This window comes from Lathamus discolor, chromosome 4 (assembly GCF_037157495.1).
Source record: "Lathamus discolor isolate bLatDis1 chromosome 4, bLatDis1.hap1, whole genome shotgun sequence".
Lineage (NCBI taxonomy): Eukaryota > Metazoa > Chordata > Aves > Psittaciformes > Psittacidae > Lathamus > Lathamus discolor.
Genome location: NC_088887.1, coordinates 58,496,470 through 58,521,327, shown reverse-complemented (window position 1 = coordinate 58,521,327; position 24,858 = coordinate 58,496,470). Strand labels below are relative to the sequence as shown.

The 24,858-nt window shown below is 39.6% G+C and overlaps 1 protein-coding gene across 2 annotated transcripts in view; it reads right to left on the bottom strand.

The window, feature by feature from the left end:
• Nucleotides 1-24,858, bottom strand: part of OCA2 (OCA2 melanosomal transmembrane protein) — a 144,250-nt gene that overhangs the window by 78,971 nt on the left and 40,421 nt on the right. For both annotated transcript variants that reach the window (XM_065675751.1, XM_065675750.1), the window contains 3 exons: nucleotides 23,460-23,598; nucleotides 12,088-12,220; nucleotides 1,634-1,781 (listed from right to left, as the gene is read on the bottom strand). In XM_065675751.1, coding sequence (XP_065531823.1) covers nucleotides 1,634-1,781; nucleotides 12,088-12,220; nucleotides 23,460-23,598 — 420 coding nt within the window. The remainder of the gene's footprint in view (nucleotides 1-1,633; nucleotides 1,782-12,087; nucleotides 12,221-23,459; nucleotides 23,599-24,858) is intronic.

Below are 24,858 nucleotides of genomic sequence, written 5' to 3'. Positions count from 1 at the left end.
GTGAAAGTAAAGCTTTGACAAGAGGGCTGGAATAAATCCCTCTCATCACAAATAGATCAATCTTTCCCCCATATAGAGTAACTTGTACCACAAAGGAATCATAGCCTTCTTACAGCCGTCATCAAAATTCTCATGAGCATTCACTTAAGACTCCACTTTTGTAGCATGCTCCACTAATGCACAAACTCTTTGGTTCATGAAGAGTGCCACAGGATTGGAAGGAGCTAGCCTCAGGGTATGGACCCTCGTATAGGATCTCGCTATACGCAATATGTAGTTCCCTTTACAGTTTCAGGAGCTGATGTGTACCCTGCTGCAATAAAACAAAGGTCATGTGCTAACGTCCAAAAGTTAGAACACATGTATTTTACATTTGCATTTTATAATGAATTTTTACGATCCAAATATCATGTTACCAGCATAGTCAGCCCTCCAGCAAAAAGCCCATGGTTCCTAGTTCAGGAGTGCTGATGTTAATGCTAATGAATTTTTACGTTGCTGTAAAATGTGCTGCAGGAATCCTGATTTTTAAGTTTAAATATACAATTTTTATTTATACTTCAGAAGTATCTTCTTTAGAGTGCTGCGAAGTCTAATAAGCTGTTATAATCTTTCTAAAAGAAGGCAATCTTAACAGTCTTTTTTGTCTTTAAATATTAATAATGTCACTACATTCAAAGTACACAATACCAACAAAAAATATGAACAAAAAGTCATCATATTACTGAAGTAGTTTAAGATAACATATTTGCGTGGCCTTACTGCCTATTTGACATGCTTATTAATTAAAAATATTCATTTCACTTTCAGTTTAGTCAATTCTATACTTTTAGACTATTTATCACTGCTATTTTCAGTCATTAAATTCCATAGCATAACAAATGGTTTTGCTGGAATGTACGCAAAATAAGGTTAACATTTTTGTTAGTCCTAATTTCAATAAACTTCTTTTCTATACCTAAACAGTTAGTTATGTGTCCTGGGTTCAGCAGTAGCAGCCTTTTTCTCCTTCTCAGCAGCTGGTGCAGTGCTGTGGTTTTGACTTTCGACCTGGGAACAGCGCTGATAACACCGATGTTTTTAGTTGTTGCTCAGTAATGTTTACTCTGACCAAGGACTTTCTGAGTCTCATGCTCTGCTGGGGAGGAGGAGAAGCCAGGAGGAAGCAGAGACAGGACACCTGACCCAAACTGACCAAAGAGGTATTCCATACCACAGCACGTCATGCCCACTATATATTTAAAATCAGGTCATATTGATATATGTTTTCCAGGTCTTATGCATCAGTTTTGTTCTAAAATTCTTTGTGTTTTATTGAAGTTGAAGGTGACTCTTCATGTCTGCCCCAATACTCATCTGATCAAGAGACAAGAATATAGGTCTTATCCTAGTGAAGATCCCTGAAAGCCTTCACTTCCAGCTCTGCCTAAAATTACCAGGTATGAGTCCTTGGCTGGTTGAAGCAAACAGAAATATTAACCCTGACATTAGCAAAGCAACACTATCGTTCCTAGATGTAGACTGAGATGAGCAGGAGCTCCCTACCGGCCCAACAAACTGCCTATGCCTGCAGCTTGTCCCCACTGAGGCTCAGAGCAGGGGAGGTGGTCACCTCTCAGTGGTCACCACTCACCTGTGAAATGTCCTCAGCTTCTTCTTCAGGAGCATCTCTAGAGTCAGCACCTTCTGCATCAGGAGGCATTTCACAGCAGTCTCCTCTCTGCTGGCTGGGTTAATGCGCTGTGCTGTCAGTCTCCAAACATAGATCTCATGTTTCAGCTCTAAAAAAGAAGCAAAATCACTTATTTTAGAGCAAGTATAATGCATATTAATCCAGAGACACGCAAAATATGTATAATGTGCTCTGGTCTCAAAACTGTTAAAATTACTGGAATGGTTGCCAAAAAAGTGAATGTTTTTACCATTCATTTTGCAGAGCTGAAGAGAATGAAAAATAAATGGAAATTTTTCAAAATTTTAAAGGTTTCCTAAGAGGATTTAATTCTTAGGCACTGAAAACACAGCTACCATCACCTACTGAAAGATATCTGATCCTGTGTAATTCAGACAAACTGATTAGCGCTTGCAATCAGCCTCCAAAATCCTGCAAGGATTTTCAACACTTTTTAATTTTACTTTTTTCCCAGTATTGTAAAGGTCTTGGAGAATGATTGAAAAGTGTCTGTTCCTGTTCAGGAAGGACTTTAAACCTTAGACTGGGCATGCAAAGGAAAAAAAAAAAAAAATAGAGTAAAAAGCAAGCTTTGGGTTTTCCAGGAAATCACTAAAGAGGAGAATATTCATTCAGAAACTGCACAAATGTTTCCTGGTGAAGCAACAGGATGTTGAATTTACTCCTGAAGAACATGTCCTTTGAAAATCAGGACAGTTGATGCATCTTTTTATACTGCGACGGCTGTTGTGGCAATAATTTTATGAAAAGGTTTTCTAGTTAATCCTACACAATAGGGGATTTTTTTTCCTATTTCTCTTTCATGCAGTCTTATCATGATAGCTCACTGTGGCTATCATGATAAGATAGGTGATCCATATGTACTGGTCATTGGTTTTGTTCTGAAGGAAGCATAATACAGGACCCTGAAATCACTGAACATAGCTAAAACCCTTTAGGCTTTTCTATACTTCTCCTTTTTCAGGCCTGCAAACCCATCCGAAAGGCAACCCCTAGAGTCTAGAACATCTAATATTTTATGACATGCTATGTTACGCATGGACAAGGGCTTAAGGCAACTTTAAGATCTTACCAGTCACTTTGAAATTGTGTCTAGGGCAGCATAAATGCAGCATTTGGCTGCCCCTGAATGGGAAGGTCTTACACCTTGCTCCCCTGTGTCCATAAGTTCCTGTCCCCTACTAGATGGGGACTAATGGTCGTGTTAAACAAGAGTGAAATCGCTCCACTCGCTTTTCCAGCAAAACCCAATCTGAAGAGTTCTCACAGGGTTACCTTTATGGTGGATCAGCCTACCATCCAATTTATCCTACCACTGCCTGATCTATTGCTAATAATTGACATGACACGTGTGTGCGGAGTGTACCTTTCATGATAGTTTATAAAACATCTAAATTAACATTTAACTGCAACTGTAGTAGCAGTAGTTGAAGTGACAGAAGCAAAGTTTAGTATGCAGTAATCTGGAGTTAAAGATTGAAGACAAGAGATCTACAGCTCTATCAGGGAATTCAGCCCATTATGACACTAAAGTCTTTGTGAACATGGTACATTCATAAAGCCTACAAGGAACCACAGCCGTATACCCAGCATTATTATTTCACACCAAGAAAAAGAAAAAAAATGTTTTTTTCTTTCTTTTTTCCACAGAAAGTCCATTTCCAACAAGAAAATAACAGGGTTTAGATTAGGTTTAGTATCAAATAAAGGATCAGCAAATATGTAAACCCTACGCCACAGATACGACAGCCTGATCCATTGAAGTTAATGGAGTTTCAGTTACTGACCTGAGCAATAACATTTTAGAGAAGATTTTCTTCATTTTAGCAAACATTAAATTTCATTTAAAAATGCTTATTATTTCTGCAATCTGACAACTAATAGTCAGATTAATTTTCACTTAAAGTAATCATGCATTCCCTCCCACCTGACTGCCAATAACAAAGAAGACATCCTCGAAAACTGAGTGTAATTAATTCCCAGTGTCAGAATCTGAAAAGGCCAGTCTCATTAATTGAAGATACTCAGAAGAGCATGACCAACCTTGATGAGATTATAAGAATTATCATAAAATGACAATTTTTAACTTGCAAGTGCACTAAGTACATTAACTACCTTGTTGCAAGCAACAAGGTTTGTACTGCTAGGCTGTGACTAATGACATAAAGCATGTTCCTGTGAAGGGGATGGTGTCTCCACATGCTTTTATAGCTTAATTCTTCAGTAAAGCAACTATGTTTCTTTGCTAACCTCTCAGATCAAGCATTCTTTTGTTTAAAGGTTAACTGAAAAGCAAATTAAGTACCATTAATTCTAGCATAATCTAGTAATAGCAATATTCATAATTTTTAGTATTTTTTTAAATCCCTGATTAATGCAATTAATCTTCTAAGCATTATTAGATGGTAAGTGCTATCTCCATTTTTAAAGCACAGAAACTAAGTCAGAAAGGTAAAAAACAAGTATAGAAAGAATTCACTTCAAGGAATACTCCAGCTCAACAACTCATGCCTCAATCCTAGAGGCAGCACCCCTCAACAGGACACAAGCATAAGGCTCTCAATCTGAGGGGAAAGAAACAAAAAATGCCTGAAATGTTTTTGACTTTATTCTTTTGTGTAGTCCAGTTCATCAGTAGTGGTTAAAGTTAAGCAGACACATAAACATTGCAGGGTCTTCAAAACAGCAACAAAACACACTTTGCTTCATTCAGCTGAATACTTGCAAAGGAATGCAAAAAATCTGCACAACTCTGCATAAAGCAATCTACATTTATATAAGCTTTTCAACTCAGAGACCAACAGCTGGAGCCCCATTTGGTCACCAAGGCATCTAATGCTGTTTCAGTTGCCTAGCATGGGTTTGCGTCCATGGCACAGTATTTACAGGTCATCCTCGTGCCTGTAGTAAAGCAGCTGGAGCCTGGCAGAAAACTGCAAACCTCAGAGGGCACCATACACCTAAGTCACCTCCCAGGAATCTTCTTCCAGGCAAGCTGGAGAAGGCTGCAGCAGCCCTAGGAGTTAGGCTGTTCAGAAAGCTGCAAAATAGTATTATTCTCCTTCAAAATATAACTGGAATCTTTCCTCAAGGCACTTTGGGGTCCCCCCTATAATTTTAGCTACTGAAAGAATCTACAACAGTACAAGCCTATTGCTGCATTTTATGAGAGAAAAGTAAATTTAGTACCACTATGATGGTCACATAACAGTCAGATGGAGTAATCTGCACATATTAAAGAGGACTAGAGCTCTTATAACATTTCAGAATGGTTGATAAAGACATATATTACTCTACAATTGGTTTGTCCCTGAATGAGGGATGGGATTTCCTCAGCTCTGTTCCCATCTCTGGGTAAGTCAGACTTAAAGCAACGAAGTTATTTCAGTCCTTGTGGTTTTGTCCCTTAGTTTCCTCTACTGCAATTCCCCATCTTTTCAAAACAGGACTCTGAGAATCACAATATTCAGTTCTTTTACACTGAGAATGGCACAGGGTCATGGGAAATCAAGGGTCAAGTATTTTAAGCTTTTGATTATCTTGTATTCCAGTGTAGTTTGTTTCAGAAATTTTTCATCAGGTTTGAAATCTTGGAAAGTAATTCTGGTTTACTCCCTTTCAAAAAGTTTTAATTCAAAACTGTCAGACATGAAAACCAATTTAGCCAATGTTTTCCATTAAAGTACAAATCTTACAATTAAAAAATATCTGTTCAATTCATTCTCCTCTGTTTAAAAGTGAACAGATACACTCCAAACAACTACTGCTACACCAAACATAACTACTGCTGAGGTCCTTTCAACACCATGAAAAAAAAAAACCAAACCAAACCAATCCAATCCAAAGCAAAACAAAACAAAGTGCCACAAGAAACCGCTTACAAATGGTATTCCCAAAGTCCTATTCAGGAAAAAAGAATCATGAAGAGAAAGAGCCTCAAGAGGACAACTCATAATTTGAAAGATAGTGTCTCATATAATGCTTTTAATAGGATAAATAAAGAGCAAATAATGAAGCACACTTCAGACTCACCATGTATTTAGCAACTGGTTTAAATGTATAAATGGTGACTAATAAGTTTGGCTTATGGCAGGAATACTTTACAAATCTGTCAAGGTTACTTTTTGTATTTGAAACATCATCACAGTGAAAGCTCTCTGCAGCAAACAGATACAGAGCATGTGTTAAATTAGCCTTAATGGTTCTCTTCAGCTCTGTATATCAGGAAGATATTATGAGCTTCAATACCAGAGTAAAGCAAAACATTTTGTCACAGCTTCATCAAAACACTTTATGAAAAGGCCAGGTCTTGTCAATCGGTGTATATCTATACAATCATTTCACACTTGTGGTATGTACCCAAAAATCAAAGGATAGAAGTGCTATAAAAGAAACAGGAGGTATCATTTCCTCAGTTTTTACGTTCCATCAGTGGTTTTTCGGTATTAATTCCTTCCACGAAAAATGTGTATAATAAATTATAAAGTGCTGCTCTATTGATTCAAAATGTCACTGTATTACATTTCTTTCTGCATAAGGTAGGTAAAGTAATATTACAGTTGCCTTCTTTTGTCAGCTATATTACCACCGCACTAAACAAATAATATGAGATTGTCATATTTCCCTTATTTTGTAATGTCAGAATCCTATTTTTATAATCTGAAAACAAGAAAAGACAGATCGACATTTTCTTTTTTCCAAAAGGAATACTCCATCAACTCTAAAGCAGTTCAAAGGACTTACAGGTCTTTAAACATTAAATGATTTAAAAATCTTGAATCTGTGTAGTAAAAAACCTACACTTATTTTCATTCCTTCATTCCTTTTTAATGATCAATTAAAACAGCTGTTCAAGGTGCAAATACTAAAAGACTGATTTCTGTTCAACATTTTTAAGCATAAAACCATGACCCTCATGGATCCTGATATATTATCCAAAAAGGAGTATACACAAATTCTGCAGGGACTGTAAGACTACATGTTCCTTTGAGACTGAAAGATAACCCGTAAGAAAGTTGCATCTTTTAGTTTAGTGTGATATCATCCACAGTAGGAGAGTTAAAATGTTAACTATTAAAAAACAAAAACTAAACAAAAAACAAACCAAGAGTGTGTTCTTGTTCCTCATTATTCTTCAAGATTTATAAAATGCTTTCCGTTTATTCCCATGATTTAGCATCTCAGATAAGGACAGTCGAGTGCAATGCATATTTCAAAATTGCTATCCAGATTAAGTTTGGAGTTGAGTGCTTGAAAATATCTTGAAATATTCCTTTCCTTGGACATTATTCTCTGTATAATCTGCCTGCTGGTTTCCTCACTTGAATGAGCTTTCAAGTGAGGACAGCCCACTATTTTATTACATGAAATACCAATAATGCTTTTCGGGCCCTTAGAAGGTATTTGCAGAGATACAGACACTCCTCATGACTGAGATTTGTTGATGTATTTAATCCAGCTAGGTATTTGATGTACTTCTCACTGATTCTAGCAAGAAACTAACTGGTTCCTACAGTTACAAATAGGTTACTAAAATAGGGCTAAGGACTGTTCTCTGACCCCAGGGAATACATGTGGCTATATAACACCCTACCCTCAGTGCCCTCTGTGCCCCTGTGAGGTCCTCATGGCATTGATATTACTATCATCATTATCATTATTATTAGCCTTTTTTAGTTCAAACTGAAGCAATGCTGAAGTTATCTTGCAAGTCATCACATTAGCTCTTCCCCAGCACTAAACCAAAAGTTGTACATTACACTGCAGGGCATGGCATGAGGACATGCACCACTGTTAGAGAATGCAGAGGCCACCAGGACATCCTATGCCCTGAGGAAACAACAAAGCTGTTAAACTTTTAACTATGGCCACCTGTGATGAGGACCATACATACCTCCAGGCAGGCAGAGCTGTGACAGGCAAAAGGGGACTAACTAATAACAACAGCACTGAGCTATACCTTCTGCTGAGCTACAACTACAGCTGACAATGCCTGTGCTTGGTCAGTTGGCATAGAGAAAATGCCTGGAAACTCACCAGACATTAAATGCTAAATAATTTTTTCAATTTTACCTTGTTTTCCCTCTTGACCATCCCCTTAGCTCTGCCATTCTTTCCATGGCTTCATACAAAACGAGGACCAATGTGAGCAGTCTGTACTCAAAGTAGTGGGAACAATGGCTGGACATCTTGCAGGCAGCACAGTCCTGTCAGTTGTACATGTCTCACAACCCTCAATTATCACTCCCCTACTTCTTTCCTTTTCTAGACTTTTTACCTTTTCACTACTGGTTTTCTACCTCTTTTTTTTTTTTTCCCCTCCTTCTCTCTTTTTTATTTATCTTAGAGAAGCAGCTGTAAAGCTCCACATGTAAGAAAGAAAGAGATTTGCTCACTCATCTGCTTGCCACATTTCACACTGTGAGAAACAGCACTGTGTTTTTCCCATATTAAACACTTTACACATGACTATGATTAATTAGAAAATTCCTTCTGTTGTCAACTTTCCATGCTATCATACTACCATAGCAGTACTTTCCCAGCTGCTGAAGTGAGCCACGCCAGCAGGAATAATGGCAAAATAATATGTTGTTAACCCTTAAGGGAAGCAAAAATTTTGGTTTCAATCTTTTATTTTTTTTTTTTTTTTGGGGGGGGGGCGTGGAAGCAATTTTAATTCCTGTTACATTCATATATTGTTATTTCCCCTTAGATATTCTTTTAGGAAACTATATATATAAACTTTTTAAATCTTCTCAGCTTTCAACCCTAACCCTACTATCTTTTTCTCCATCACACAAAACAAGGTGCAGGTTTATCAGCTGAAAGTCACACTCAAAAAAGGCCTTAAAATATCCCTAATTTTTTTTATAACATTTGATTTTCTCTCTCACAGCTGAGTTCTTCAGATTCTTTTTTCTTTTGTAATATGCCCTGCTTCAAGCCACTGCAAGTAGACAGTAGCTTCTGGGGAAGGAACATAGTTTTTCTCCGCTGCACAAGTGCTGCAGCTCAGTCTGAAAGGCAACAATTTAAAGACACTGGTAACATACAACATTGAAATTAATCTGCCAATGTATTTTCAGAATAACAACATGGTTCGTTCTTAAAATTAGTGCTTATCCATTCTCAATAATACATGTAGCCTAAAACAACAGAAAAAATCCTATACCACATGGCATACAGGGAGAAATCTGGGGAGTATGATAATACACCAATTAGGTCTCCCATATCTTATTTAATTGCTAACTGGGGGCAGGGTGAGGGAAGGCTGGTATTCAGTTGATTAAAACAGCTTCTTCAAACAAGCCATTTGAAGTTATCACAGAATCATTGCAACCTGAGATGGAAGGACCCCTGAAAGTACCTTGGAGCACATTTTGCAAATCCAAACCACAACAGCTACCTCCTAATGGAGCAGTGTTGGTGGCTTTCTCTTCCCCTTTCACAGAAAGATTCAACAGAAAGAGTGCATTTGCTCTAATTGAACAGCTACTGATTAGCTTTGCAGCAATGGGCAAGCAGCTGATTGTAACACATGGTATGCTAATTAGGAGACTGCTACATATGAACATACTAAGCTGCAACTAACAGCTTACCAAAAGATGAACTGAGAGGTATATGCTAGCCAGTGTTTCATTAGTACAGTGTTTAACTGGCAGAAAAATTGCGTCAGTGAGTAAATTGTACTATTCAAATTAATAAAAGGAAAAAAGTTATGCATACTTGATTTCTTAGAAATCCAAAATAATATTTTAAAAATTCATAGATGAAAGAAAAAAGAAAAATCTATTTTCCAAACTATGTATTCACAAAATAATGTCATTACGTCAGGACCAAAATTGCTCACAGTTAACAGAACGAATTTTCTGACTGTTTAGATATTACTTATCTCAAGACACCTTGCAAGCTTGCATTTTTAAAGAAAATTTAAGTATTTATTAAATCTAGTTATTCATGGAAATGTTCATGAAGCTATGACTTCTGTTGGAACATAAGAAATTACTAAAAGCAAGCTAATTCTTTTTAACTAATAAAGTTGTGAAGTTAAAAAAAAATCCTAATGTTGAATACCAACAATTGAATAATACATTTCCAGACAAAACTGAAAGTAATTATTTTCTTTAATAATGCCTAATTACATAGGGTTTTGTCTGGAAGGTTGCAAAGGGTCCATTCTTCCCTGTCCTGGGTTCAGCAGTAGCAGTAATTTTTCTCCTTCTTAGTAGCTGGTGCAGTGCTGTGGTTTTGACTTTTGGCCTGGGAACAACGCTGATAACACCGATGTTTTTAGTTGTTGCTAAGTCGTGTTTGGTCTGACCAAGGACCTTCTGAGTCTCATGCTCTGCCAGGGAGGAGGGGGAGCCAGGAGGAAGCAGAGGCAGGACACCTGACCCAAACTGACCAAAGAGGTATTCCATACCACAGCACGTCATGCCCACTATATAAACTGGGGGTAATTACCTGGGAGGGCTAGATCACTGCTAGGTCAGGCTGGGTATCGGTTGGAAGGTGGTGAGCGGTTGTATTATTTTCCCTTGGTATTTCCCTTATCATTATTATTATTGGTGGTAGCAGCAGTGATTTGTGTTATACCTTAGTTACTGGGCTGTTTTTATCTCAACCCATGGGAGTTACATTCTTTTGATTCTCCTCCCCATCCCTCCAGGAGCAGGTGGGAGGAAGGGGGGCAGTGAGAGAGAAACTGCGTGGTTCTCAGTTATGGCTGGGTTTAAACCACAACACTCCCCAACAAAAAGATAATTCCCTTCCAGGGATGATCTTTCCCTTAAAAGATTTTCATTCTTAAGCACTGTGTAGAACAGGTAGGAATTTGCTCCATATTTACATTTTGATACAGAATCACAGAATGGTTTGGGTTGGAAAGAACCTTTAAATATCATCTAGTCCAACCCCCCTGCAATGAGCAGGGACATTTTCAACTGAATCAGGTTGCTCAAAACCTAGTCTAGCCTGACCTTGAATGTTTCCAGGGATGAGGCATCTATTATCTCTCTGGGCAACCTGTTCCAGTGGTTCACCATCCTTATCCTTGTATCTATTCTGAATCTATCCTCTTTTAGTTTAAAACCATTACCCCTATTTTATCACTACAGGCCCTACTAAAAAGCCTGTCCTCATCTTTCTTTTAAGCCCCCTTTATGTACTGAAAGGCTGCTCTAAGGTCTCACCGGAGTCTTCTCTTCTCCAGGCAAAACAATATCAACTCTCTGACTGTCCTCACAGGAGATGTATTCCATCCCTGTGATCATCTGTGTGGTCCTCCTCTGGACTCACTCCAACAGGTCCATGTTTTTCTTGTGCTGAGGACCCCAGAGCTGAGCACAGTACTCCGTGTGGGGTCTCACAAGAGTGGAGTAGAGAGGCAGAATCACCTTCCTCAGCCTGCTGGCCACACTGCTTTTTATTGACCCCAGGATACAGTTGGCCGTCTGGTCTGTGAGCACATACTGCTGGCTCATGATGAGGTTTTACCCCACCTTGAAGAAGAGAAGGAGCAATAGGAAGATGAGCTAACTACCCAGCTGTCCAGATTATGCATTTTAGTGGCACAAAGCTTGCTAAGAAATTATAATGATTTCCTACCTCGTAAAGAAATTGTGAACATTTGGGGGTTAGTTACATTTCACCACTTGAACAGAAGCCTGAGAACAAAGATGAATACTTCAAAACAATTGAATAGAAAAGGATAAAAGCATGAAGGGAAAAAGGGTCTAACATGTCTGACATCGTCAACACCCATTGAAACAGGTTTAGCGAGGCTTCTAGGTGAGGTGAGAAACCTAAAAAAGACACAGATTTATTCCTACTGAATTATAGAAATTTTGCACAGGGGAAATTTAGAATTGGAAGAGCCACAGTGGCAAGCTGGAAAGAACTTGGATCTTCTGCTCTTGAGGAAATGTCCTTCAGAGACCACAGACCAGGAAACGATTGCTGAAAAAATCCAGTGGAAGAAAACCAGCAGAGAGGCAATGCTATGGCACTATGCCTAGCATAAGGGAAACCTGAGATATTTCTAAAGCTAGGTTGTGAACTCAGCACCTTGAGCAGATGTCTGTTGTGACACAGAACACACTGGTATTCAAGCCTATGGCTATAAATTATGTAAAATATCCACATAAATGTTGAAAGATTCTTAACAATTCATGTCAACATATCAACCTTAGCATCACAAAAACATCCATTTCTAGAAGTCAGAAAATATCATGACTAAAAATGAGACCTAAGTTATTAGTTAAAAAATTTATGTTCAGAGACTGCAGGAGAGCAGGCGCTTTCAGCTGAGGACAACAATGTAATAGGCACTATTCAGTTTCTATTTAGCACATTCAGTGTAGTGATAATAAAAAAATTTTCACACTCCCACTTACCGACAATTTCACTTGGTTCCTTATTGTAAAGTTTTTTGTTCCAGTAAAGAAGTCTGAGGAAAGGAAAGGAGACCAGAACAACAAGGCAGATGCCAACAAACATATGACCTGTGAAGGCTGCAAAATCCAATCCCTGGAAATAAAAATGAAAGCCTAAATTGAAAATCAGTTGTTTCTCTATATTTCCTACAGGGAAAAGTATTCAACTGTATGTACCTTAGCAATCAATAATAAATATAAAGCAGTAAAGTAAGTTCCAAGTCAGTAGAAGCTGTATCTCATCTGTTTCAAGGAGAGAAGCCACATTACAGTTTCATTCAAAAAACTAAAATATAGCATTACGAGTTATTCTGAAATACATTTAGTGTTCCTTACTTGGGTAGACAATCCAAAAGTGAATAATGAACTTTCATTTTTCACTTAAATTACTGTGAATTCATTTTAAATCAAACCAAATTGCAGAAATGGCTAAACTTTAATGACCATATTTTGTTTTAAACTAATAACAACATGGATTTTTACAATAATTCTATAATTGTATAATCCTATACACTTCACAGCCATGCCTTGAGTAAGATAGAATCATAGAATCATAGAATAGTTAGGGTTGGAAAGGACCTCAAGATCATCTAGTTCCAATCCTCCTGCCATAGGCAGGGACACCTCACACTAAACCATCCCACCGAAGGTTTCATCCAACTTGGCCTTGAACACCACCAGGGATGGAGCACTCACAACCTCCCTGGGCAACTGATTCCAGTGCCTCACCACCCTAACAGGAAAGAATTTCCTCCTTATATCCAATCTAAACTTCCCCTGTTTAAGTTTGAACCCATTACCCCTTGTCCTGTCACTACAGTCCCTGACGAAGAGTCCCTCCCCAGCATCCCTATAGGCCCCCTTCAGGTACTGGAAGGCTGCTATGAGGTCCCCACGCAGCCTTCTCTTCTCCAGGCTGAACAGCCCCAACTTCCTCAGCCTGTCTTCATACGGGAGGTGCTCCAGTCCCCTCATCATCCTTGTGGCCCTCCTCTGGACTTGTTCCAGCAGTTCCATGTCCTTTTTATGTTAAGGACACCAGAACTGCACACAATACTCCAGGTGAGGTCTCAGGAGAGCAGAGTAGAGGGGCAGGATCACCTCCTTTGACCTGCTGGTCACGCTCCTTCTGATGCAGCCCAGGATACGATTGGCTGTCTGGGCTGTGAGCGCACACTGCCGGCCCATGTTCATTTTCTCATCGACCAGCACCCCCAAGTCCTTCTCTGCAGGGCTGCTCTGAATCTCTTCTTTGCCCAATCTGTAGCCGTGCCTGGGATTGCTCCGACCCAGGTGTAGGACCTTGCACTTGTCACGGTTGAACTTCATAAGGTTGGCATCAGCCCACCTCACAAGCGTGTCAAGGTCCCTCTGGATGGCATCCCTTCCCTCCAGCATATCAACCGGACCACACAGCTTGGTGTCATCGGCAAACTTGCTGAGGGCGCGCTCAATCCCAGTGTCCATGTCAGCGATGAAGATGTTAAACAAGACCGGTCCCAACATCGATCCCTGAGGGACACCACTCGTTACTGGTCTTCAGCTGGACATTGAGCCATTGACCACAACTCTTTGTTTGCGGCCATCCAGCCAGTTCTTTATCCACCAAGTGGTCCATCCATCAAATTGATATCTCTCCAATTTAGAGAGAAGGATGTCGTGTGGGACAGTGTCAAACGCTTTGCACAAGTCCAGGTAGATGACATCAACTGCTTTACCCTTGTCCATCAGTTCTGTAGCCCCGTCACAGAAGGCCACCAATTGGTCAGGCAGGATTTCCCCTTAGTGAAGCCATGCTGGCTGTCACCAAGCACCCTGTTGTTATTCATGTGCCTTAGCATGCTGTCCAGGAGAATGTGCTCCAAGATTTTACCAGGCACAGAGGTGAGACTGACTGCTCTGTAATTCCCCGGGTCTTCCATTTTCCCCTTCTTGAAAATGGGGGTTATATTTCCCTTTTTACAGTCTTCGGCAACTTCACCTGACTGCCATGATTTTTCAAATACGATGGCCAGTGGCTTAGCAACTTCATTCGCCAGCTCCTTCAGGACCCGCGGATGGATTCCATCAGGTCCCACGGACTTGTGCACGTTCAGATTTTCAAGATGGTCTCGAACCAGATCCTCTCCTACAGTGGGCCCAAGGTCTTCATTCTCGCAGTCCCTGCGTCTACTTTCTAAGACCTGGGTGGTGCAGTCAGAGCCTTTGCCAGTGAAGACCGAGGCAAAGAAGTCATTGAGAACCTCAGCCTTCTCCAAATCCTGTGTAGCCAGTTCTCCTGAAAGCTTCCTCAGGGGGCCTATTTTGTCCCTAGTCTGTTTTTTGTTTGCTACGTACCTGTAGAATCCCTTCCTGTTATCCTTAACATCTTTGGCCAAGTTTAATTCTAACTGGGCCTTAGCCTTCCTAACCTGGTCCCTAGCTTCCCGGACAACATCCCTGTACTCTACCCAGGCCACCTGTCCTTGCTTCCATTTTTTATAAGCCTCTTTTTTCCTTTGAATTTTCCTCAGCAGCTCCTTATCCATCCAAGGAGGTCTCCTGGCCCTTCTGCTGCACTTCCTTCCAGCTGGGATGCAGCACTCCTGAGCTTGTAGCAGGTAATCCTTGAATATCAACCAACAGTCTTGGGCCACCCTGCCCTCCAGGGCTATATCCCATGGAAACTTACTAAGCAGGCTCCTGAAGAGGCCAAAGTCTGCTCTTTTGAAGTCCAGGGCAGCGAGCTTGCTGCACGCTCTTCTCACTGTCCTTGGGGTCTCAAATTCGACCATCTCTCGTGATCGCTGCGTCCAAGGCTGCCCTGGAGTACCACATTCTCAACCAGCCCTTCCCTGTTGGTGAGCACGAGGTCAAGCATGGCACCTCTCCTTGTCGGCTCCTCTATTACTTGCAGAAGGAAGTTGTCTTCCACACAATCGAGGAACCTCCTAGATTGCTTGTGCCGTGCAGTGCCATCGTTCCAACAGATGTCAGGGTGGTTGAAATCCCCCATGAGAACAAGGGCCTGCGAGCGTGAGGCTTCTCCTATCTGTCTGTGGAGTGCTTCATCCACAGGTTCTCCTTGATCAGCCGGTCTGTAACAGATCCCCACAGTAATGTCTTCCACGGCTGTCTTCCCTTTAACCCTGACCCACAAACTCTCTGTTGACTGCTCACCTGTCCCCAGACAGAGTTCCATACTTTCCAGCCTATCCCTAACATAAATAGCAACTCCCCCTGCCCGCCTGCTGGGCCTGTCTTTTCTAAAGAGCCTGTAACCTTCCATTCCAACACTCCAGTCATAGGAGCCATCCCACCATGTTTCTGTGATGCCTATTATATCATACCCCCGTAGATGTGCACACATCTCTAATTCCTCTTGTTTGCTCCCCATGCTACAGGTGTTTGTATAGAGGCATCTGAGCCGAGCTCCAATTGAAGCCGACTCGTTGGCTGGAGCAGCCGGAATGTAGATGTTGGACTCGATGACCTCCAAGGCCCTTTTCAACTGAATCATTCCATGATATCATATTACACACACTGCAGTGAATCAGGGTTAGCCTTTGGGCTGGGATTTTCTGAAATCACAGCTAGTCCTAACTAGCCTGTCCAAAAGAAGCTGTTCATGAAGCTCCGAGGGGAATCACATCTAAGTGATTCCTCTGTATCAAGGAACTGTCTTATATAGAGCAAAGGCTGTCTGAATCAGTCATCCCGGCAGAGCAGATCTTTGACACATGGAAGAAAGCATGGTCCAAGCCCTGGATAGCTCAGGCTGTCCAAACTGAATTTTCAAAGAATTCACTGATTTTCCAGAGACTCTAGAAAGTCTTGGGATCTCCCTGTGCCACATCCCTATGTCTCTGTAGTGACTTGTCTTCTACCAAATAGACCCTTTGAAATGTCAACACATATTAAAAACAGCTTCCCATGCAGCATCAGATGATACTACTCCTGTGTGTTAAGACTACTGGGGACTTATTACCTTAAATGTGTGTTCTTTTATATTGTCTCCTATTAAAAGAATTTATGTAGAAATGTCCCAGCTAAAACGTCTCTAGTTCAAAAAAGAAAATAAATAAATAAATAAAGTTTCACTCTATTGCACCCCAGGGCATAATAAGATAACACACAACACAAGAAACTGATTAAAGTCATAAAGAACTTTTGTAGCCAGGTAGAGATTAATGATTATTTTCAAAAAAATCCATAGTTTGCAGGCACTTAAGTAAATCTCAAACCATAAATATGCAGACAGAGGATTAGAATTTGGTACCATTAAAAACACAGGTTTCTGTTTCATGAGCTAAAGAAAATCATCCTTGGTTGCTATTTAACAGTAAATTCCTCGCCTCTTCTACTCCCCAGCCACTAAAAGGTGAAACTGTTTACCAGTTCATTCACTGGCCTTTCATTATAACTCAGCTACTGCCATTTCTTTTATGCAAGTACAAAGAAGACTTTTCAGGAACTGGAATAAGATTATTTTAAGAACTGGACAGAAAAAGATGGCACCACAAAGGAAAATAATATCCTTTCATCCAGTTTGCCTAGGTAATAGGTCAGCCAGTCAAATGTCTGACATCTCTGCAAGACAGACTTTACAAGCTATTTTTTATAAATGCTCAGAAAGATTGGCCTCTGGGCATCAAGTCAAGAATCAGAGCTACAGAAGACGTTTCTATGAGGGGTGAAATCAACATTCATAGCTCTAGAAATTTACAAATAGCAGTGAGAAAAAAAATATTTTGCAAAGGCTCAATGTTTCTAAGACCTGCTGCCAAAGTATTATAAAGTCCATATTCCCCATTTGTTGTTTCCTTAATCACAGCCATTTAAAATTGATAATAAATCTAATTTATATATGGGTTGCCTCTAAGATTATACACAAAAAGAAGGATCACAATATTTTGGCCAGAAAAAAAAAAAAAGCAGAATACTTAAAATCAAGTTGAACTGGCCTTGGTTCAGAAATCTTTCAAGTATTGACAGTGTGCCACTAAATAGTTCAGGAAGTACACAAAATAAACATTCAGTTTTCTTTGGTCTCTAAAATAGCCTAACGAGAGGTAGGAAGCTGAAAGGCACTAAGCTGTAAAAACACTGAAGCTACATCAAAATAGCAAAATCTGCCTAAATCTAACTGGGAAAAAAAACAAACCGCTAAGAAACCCAAACTGGGAAACAGCTGGTTGAAGAGCAATAAAGTAATTAGAGGTGGTCAGAATATATCTTAAACCAGAATTATCAGAACGAGGAAAATGACTTTAAAACACTCAACCTAGTCTTGCAAAAAGCAGCGGAGATGAAGCTTTTCTTGGGCTGGCAGGAGTGTGCCCACATCACGAATAAGGACGCCAGCAGAGTGTTCCAGCAGAAATTCTCTGCAGAGATATTCAGGCATAAAGATAACTGCTATTGTAGAAAATAAAAAAAGATAAACAGGAAGCAAAAAAATTCTTGAAAATGCTCAAGTTTAAATATGTAATGTCCCCATCACAGGTCAATGGAACTTGAATTTAAGGACGTGGCTCATTGCAAACAAATGTAAAGATTTATGAAGTCACTTAGTTGTACATTTTGAATATCATATCAACACCTGTGGTTTGTTACTGAAATGCCACAATGAAGAAGCTTCTCAAACAAAAAATACAGCACAAGAAGGTGTCACTTGAAACCAACAAAACTAATTTCTCTACAAAAGGAAAATCACATCAACTTAGAAGGAGAACTAAAATGCTGAAGTTAAGGAGGTTTTAGGTCTGACTGATAATTTAAAGGACTTGAAATGAAAAGGAGATCACAATACTCTTAAAAGAAAAAAACAGTATTAGCACAGCTTTGTGACTTACGAATTGACATAAATGAGCCTTAAAAGTGGCTTACAGTCACCATCACAAGACAAAAAATTGTCAACTAGATTTTTTTGCATCCTATCTAGGAACTTAAGCAAAGTTTCCAAAGAGAGTAGCTAGGTTACTTTCTCTGAATATCTCAGGAGTTTGTTAAACTTCATAATACCATGCCATTGATTTTTCTAATTTCTGAGGTCCTCGGGGAAAACATTCTGCTCTGCTGCTAATGCAGAGCAGCTTTCCAATTCCACTGAAACAAATAGTTTTCTAACATGGAGTGCACTTATTTCAGGAAAGAGCTTGCATGACAGTATTGCCTCTGATAGTGCAAGGATTCAGTTGTCTTCCCATCCCTTGCTCCTGGCTTTCCTCCCCATTACCTCCTTGCACTGATCTACACGAGCCACTGAGCGAAAATGCATCCTGACAGTCACTAGCCTTGGACAACTGGTACGCCACAGCCATGAGGAGATTGAGGACAGCCAAGTGCACTCCTTTTTATGGCTGATATCAGAAGTGATCCCAGTGAAAAACAGACCACTGACCACCCTGACACTTTGGCCTGGCTGCTTAGCACCAGCCTTTCTGTGGCACACAGAATATGGTTTCAGGGAAGCAGAAGGCGAATTGCATACTAGGTATTGTCAGGTAGCTAGCAGACAGCTAGCAGCCTCTGGAAAACTTTAAGAGAATAAACAGTTCACATTGTACCAGAGATACAGCAGAGGATGCCAAAATAGTGTCACAGTTACTTCACCGATTGCTCCTACTCCCTTTCCCACATCCTAGAAAGGGCATGTAACACCTCCACAGAGTCTACATTCTTAACCTTTGTGGCTGTGGATAACACATTTTATACCTCCTGAGTCCTCTGCACTGCTGGGGCCAGGATTCAGCATTGTAAAAACGTAGTAAAGTGCTCCACATGTCTGCTGCATACAACAAAATGTCATTTTCATAAAGGTTTTCTTTTTCCTGCACAATAGACTGAAATAGAATTCACATGCACGATAGGCAAGAAACACTTTTCTCCCAGGAGATTTCAATCCATTGGATAAATACAATACATGCTTCAAATGTCCGTTACTTGAGGCTATGCGAATTTTGTTGAATTTCTCCCATTTCCCAGTCAACAGAAAATCTAAAGATTCTGTTTTAGCAAGACAGCAGTCTAAAGGTTCCGCTGCCTACAGATTCAGGGCTGAAACAGAGTGGGCATCTTCCCTTGGTTTGTAGTTTTAAATGCAAAGTCAAATATATCAATTTCGTATTAGGAGGAAGTACCACACTGTTTTGCTAAAGCACTAACTTTCTATCCTCATTATTTATTTGTTTTTATTGTTTTTGGAGGTTTTAAATTAACTTCTAGTAGTTCAGATCTTTCCAGAAGAAATCTGCCATTTTAGGGCACAGAGAAAGCAAAAAATTATGGCTAAGTGCAGTAATTCAGGGAGTAGCAAATATTTTGCTTCTAGCCAGAATGCCTTTCACTTAATATTTTAAAACTTATGAAATGAGGAAGAGGAAGAGTAATTTATTATTTCTACATTGGTTTAAACATCCCTTCTAGCTGAGTGACTGAGATCTACCTTGTCTCAGGGGGAACAGCTCATGATGTCTCAGCCAGAAATCACTGATGGTCTAACACAGTTACATGAAGATAATGCTTGTCTAAGACACTGACAAGCCTCCTTTTTTATCGTGCTTACTACATGCAGAGATGGGAAAAAAATCTGAAATCAGCCACAAAGCCATAATTTTTATTTCATATACTTTACCTAGGATTTATTTTTTTTCTTCAGAAAAGGAATCAATGAAACATCAACATAAACGGCTAGTTTTATCTACTTTTAAGCTTGTGTCCAGCAAACTCAACAAAAATAATTGCCCAGTAAGGTATGGAAGTCCATTTCATACACCTTTATAGGTTCATATATATGATTTTTTCTCTACCACTTCTGAGAATTTCCTACTTTTATTCATAAACTTTTGGTACCACAACTTTTCATGAAATATAATCAACTAACATCTCATCATACTAAATACCAGCATGAAGGCTGAAAGTCTCTGAAAAACAGGATAGGAGAACCTGATGGCTGCCTTTTTTCAGGAAATTCCTGTTAAATGACAGGAATAACTCTGAGCGTGATGCTGAAACCCCAAAATCCTCAGCAAACATCAGATTAATAGTAGAAGCTTTATCACATGCTAACAAAGACAGTAAATAAGAGGACATAATCCAGTGGCTAGCACATGCTAAAACTGCCTTTGCTCTTAGCATTATATCTTTTAGGCAGATTAAAGCTAGATGCTCTAGTGTACACTATGTTCACACTATCATTTTGCTCTGGAGACCTATTCACCATCCATTCTCTAAAGAACTTGTAATCACAGCCTAAGCTTAGAGCACAAGCTGTTTCTGATTTCAAAGGTGTGACTGTAGATACTTGTGAAGTTCCCAAACATCGAGAACTTAATATTCAACTTTCTGAAAACAATGACCATTTCAAAATGGTTTGTGCCCTACTGTGCACATACAAATGGAGTTACCAAAACCTGAAGCATATTTCTTTTCAAGAAAAAAATGTGATTTTGCTAACAATGGCCACTCAGTAGCGGTACTCTGAAGATAATAAAAAATTAAAGCACGATCTGTATTCACTGAAAGATTTTCCATTTGCTCTTTATGAAAACTCTTATTTGCCTTCCCTGAAATCACAGCGTAAATGCTATTTAGTGAAACTTCTTCCAGTTCCAAGAACAAGCAAGAGTACAAATCTTCCTCTCCTCGTATGCAAAAGTTCCACTGATTCTAGGCATGACTGACGGAATATGTCACCATTATAAATTAAACACTGCTACAAATAAAAAGATCTTTTTCTCATCCACTTGCATCTTAAGACAAATAAACAAAATTACCCTTATATTTTAATGAGTAAACTGTAACATAAAGTTTATTTATTAAATATAGTTTACATAAAATATTCTTAATGCGACATGAGTTTTCCCCAGAACCTAGGGAGAAAAATCTCTCCAGCACTACAGAGAATTAAGCATTTCTAGTACTAAAACCACTGCAAAAGACACTTAAAGGAAAAAAAAAAAGTTACTTGGTACAAATGTAGCAGAGACACCCTACACGTTTCAGAGGCAGATTTGCAGTTGATCACATAACCTTTCCTCACAGCAACCTTTGCTAGATGTAGTTACCGAGACAAGACAACAATGTCTATGTTTTGTCTTCTGAACAAAAGAGAGCTTGCTGGAGCAGGTGGACAAATTAAGAGTTGAGCTATTAGTTCAACAGTGCAGACTGTAAGAGGCCAGATGGTTCAGCTCCCTCCCTGCCCTCCCTCTTGGCTTTATCCAGTTACTCCTGCCAGAGCTCTTACCAGCAAATCTTCTTTAGAGGGAGTGAGTTCTAAGCAGCGAGGACATAAGCCAGTCCATGCCACTTAGCCTCAGAGCCAAGGACAGGTCTCTGACCATAGACTGTGATCTATATAGAAGCATCTATATATATAAACAGTTGCAAATATAGGAAAATAATAGTACAAGTCCCATGGGCCTGTGTTAAATCTGATCAATGTTCTTACATCCTTATTTCTGTCATGCAGCAAAAGATGTGAAAACAATCCAGAGTGAAAACATTTGGAAAGTTTTTGTGCTTGTTTCGAACACCGAATTTGCTGTAATCTCATATTTCCATGGTATTTATACATGTGTCCTCCTAAAATTATCAATATCTTATTCAAGAGAAATGTAAAATTGTTTCCTTTCAACGTGATTGCTTAATTGCTTCCCATGTTTATAGCCACTTCTAAAGGTTCTAAAAAGATGATGAGTTTCTGAGTATTTAGGAAAATGACCTGCCTGGCAGGTGCTAATTATTCTCTATTAGAAAAGAATTTTTAAATAGTTGCACAGATTTCATATTTAAAATGCAAAATTTAGCTATCAAATCCGCAGCCATGAATATCACAGAGTCTCCAAAGTCATCTTGTGAACAAACTAATTGCAGCACATGTCAAATATTTTGAAGGTAAACATTCAGTTTATTAAATGCTATGAACTTCCAAAGAGATTTTCCAACCTGGACAGTACTTAATTAATTTGAATGTATTCAGTTAATTGGAAGAGATGCTTTTGTGCTACAGCAATAGAAAAATAATTGACTCCAAATTAAAAAAAAAAAAATTAAAAAAAAATATATGTTTGGTTTGTACTATAGTTCCCTCATCCCATTTGCACAGGTATTTTCACACTAGCACATACACTACTTTGAATTCCTTTAGATTTATCTACTTTGGGGGTTTATGACAACTGGCCAAACCAGAAAACATGGGCTTGGCATCCCTACAAGTGTGCCTGTTACCTTACAGCCCCTTCAGTGGTGCTGCTTGGCGGGGGTGTGCCTAGGAGGGCTAGGAGGAGAACAGAGCTGCCCCATCCCAGAAGCTGCTGCCCCTTGCATCCTGAGCAGACTGCCTCCGGGCTACCCCCAGTACACCAGAGGTGGGTGATGCACCAAAAGATACTGGGGAGCACAGTGTCAGAGGCACACATGGGATTGAATGCCCTCCCTCCTGTTCAAGGGTGGCAGGGATAGCTGAAAGCTTGGAGAACTAACACAAACATCAGCTCCATCCAGAAGCTGAAGGCTGCAAACATGAACACCCGCCAGCATTTGGCTCTGCCTGTCCACAGGGCAGAGAGGGCCATGTGGATGGGAGGAGATGATGGAACCAGGACAGGCCCTCCAGCAGGTGTCTGGAGTCCTGCAGTCCCATCCAGCACAAGGCCTTCCCTTTGTCACCAGCCACCCAACAAAATGAAAGAAAGAAAGGCCAAGTGTTGAAAGTTAAAATCTGTCACTGCAGCCTGGGGATACCAAAATGTTGGTAGGAGGTGGGAGTCAGCTGCAGCCCGTGCTGCATGGGAGGAGCGCCCACTCTCCTTCCACCGCCCGCATCCCTTTGGGCTGCACCTGAAGGACAGAGGCTACAGGGCCAGCACAGCTTCCCACATTGTGGGGTTTTGTGTATGGACAATTACTCCTAGTTTGAAATTTCTGAAAAGTAATCAAATTGTCCTATTATTTTTAACTTCTGAGAGTCTATTCTGAAAAAAGTTTGGATTTTCATCTTCATTTTCACTTTTTTCTCTTTTTTTTTTCCAACTTGCTGCCCTTTCTTTACAGCTGTCCATTGTTTTGCTGCTTTCTTCACTTTGCCAATGACAAGGAAATCCTTCACACCATCACCACAAAAAAGGAAACTGGTGTTCTTAGTCCATATCAAAAAGTCTATTCTTCATTGCAATTTTTGTCTCCAAAATATAACTCTGTTCTGCCTGATTGTCATACTAAGAGATAGCACGGCAGAAAAAGTGGATTATGTTCTGTTTATTTTGCTGTCTGGGGTAAGAGAAGGTTTAACACCAAGTAAGTCAACATTTGTACTGAATTTTAGTAGCCACACAGCTTTCAGTACATACCTTTTTTCTCAGCTCCCGCTTTGAAACAATAATCACATTTGGAGGGTCCCCAACAGCTGTGGCAGCCCCCCCAATGTTTGTGAAGATTACTTCTGCAATCAGGACATGCCTAGGATCAAGATTAAGTACCTCGCAGAGCCTGTGGTATAAAGAGAATGAAATTAACCTCTCAGCCTAAGACTAAAGTACCCTAAACATTAAAATTATGAATTATATAAAATTGCAATTAAATAAATTATAAAATTTATAAAATACAGTAATTTCACTGAAAATTTGCAGGATTTTAAACATAATATCTATATGTGTATATATTGTTAAAGCTTTAATCGTGCTACATTATATGTGCTACAATAATTATAGTAATGTAAATGCAAAAATTCTAGATTTTTTTACCTTTATAACTCAATAATTAAAAAAGCATTTAATTAAAAATAATAAACTCTTAAGAAAGTTGGAGTGCACAGAAAATACCATTTCAAATTTTCAGCACCATACAGCTTTTTAAACCATGGTCCCCAGACTACACTGACCTATGGAAAATTATTCTGGGCAACCACAGGCTCTTCACTCAGCATCAGTTATTAGCTTTCTTGTGTGAAGCAGGCGTAGGGGTTTGCACAGGCTCCCTATTAGCCATGAATCATGTATTAAAGACCTCAGCTTTCAGCCTAGGTTTATCTGATTTATTCTGTTCTTATCTTTCCCCTTCTCTAAAGCCTGATCATGAGTATTTCTGTTTGTCATGCAACAAGAGTAGAAAATACAGATTCCTCACTATTAAAAAAGCCTCAAAATGTTTTCAGCTGTTCAGAGATATTTAATGCTTCTTTAGTTAGATGCTTCTTCCATAAGAAAAAGTAAAATGCTCATTAAATAAGAAGCATCTAAAAGTGCCAAAGCAAATTCTGCGATTGACTCAGTAACCTCCTGATCCATTTAAAGTCAGAGCTCACACACAATAATCTTCACACAGATTACTTCAACTCACACAAATTACATTTATGCAGAGATCCACACAATCCGCTCAATTGTGAAGTACATGTTTGGCTATAAACTTGGGCCGTGGTATTAAAGGCTGAAAGTTAAGGTCACACTTCAGCACTTTGGAATAAGGGATGATTGCTTTCCTGCTCATGGCTTATCAGAACGTTGCTCCAGTGTGTAAAGATGGAGGCCACGCTTGAATTATTGCCCCCTCTACCTCGTACAGGATGTGGGGAAGTGCAGGCAGCAAGAATGCTTTCTCAGGATTGTTTTCTCTGTAGTGCTGTCACACATCCCCCTGAAGGAAGAGTAGAGCTTCACTGTTCAGTCTAAGTCTGTATTATTAAAACCTGTATTTTAAAGAGAAGTGTATATTGCACAAAAGCTCAACTTGATACTCTGTTGTGACTCAACT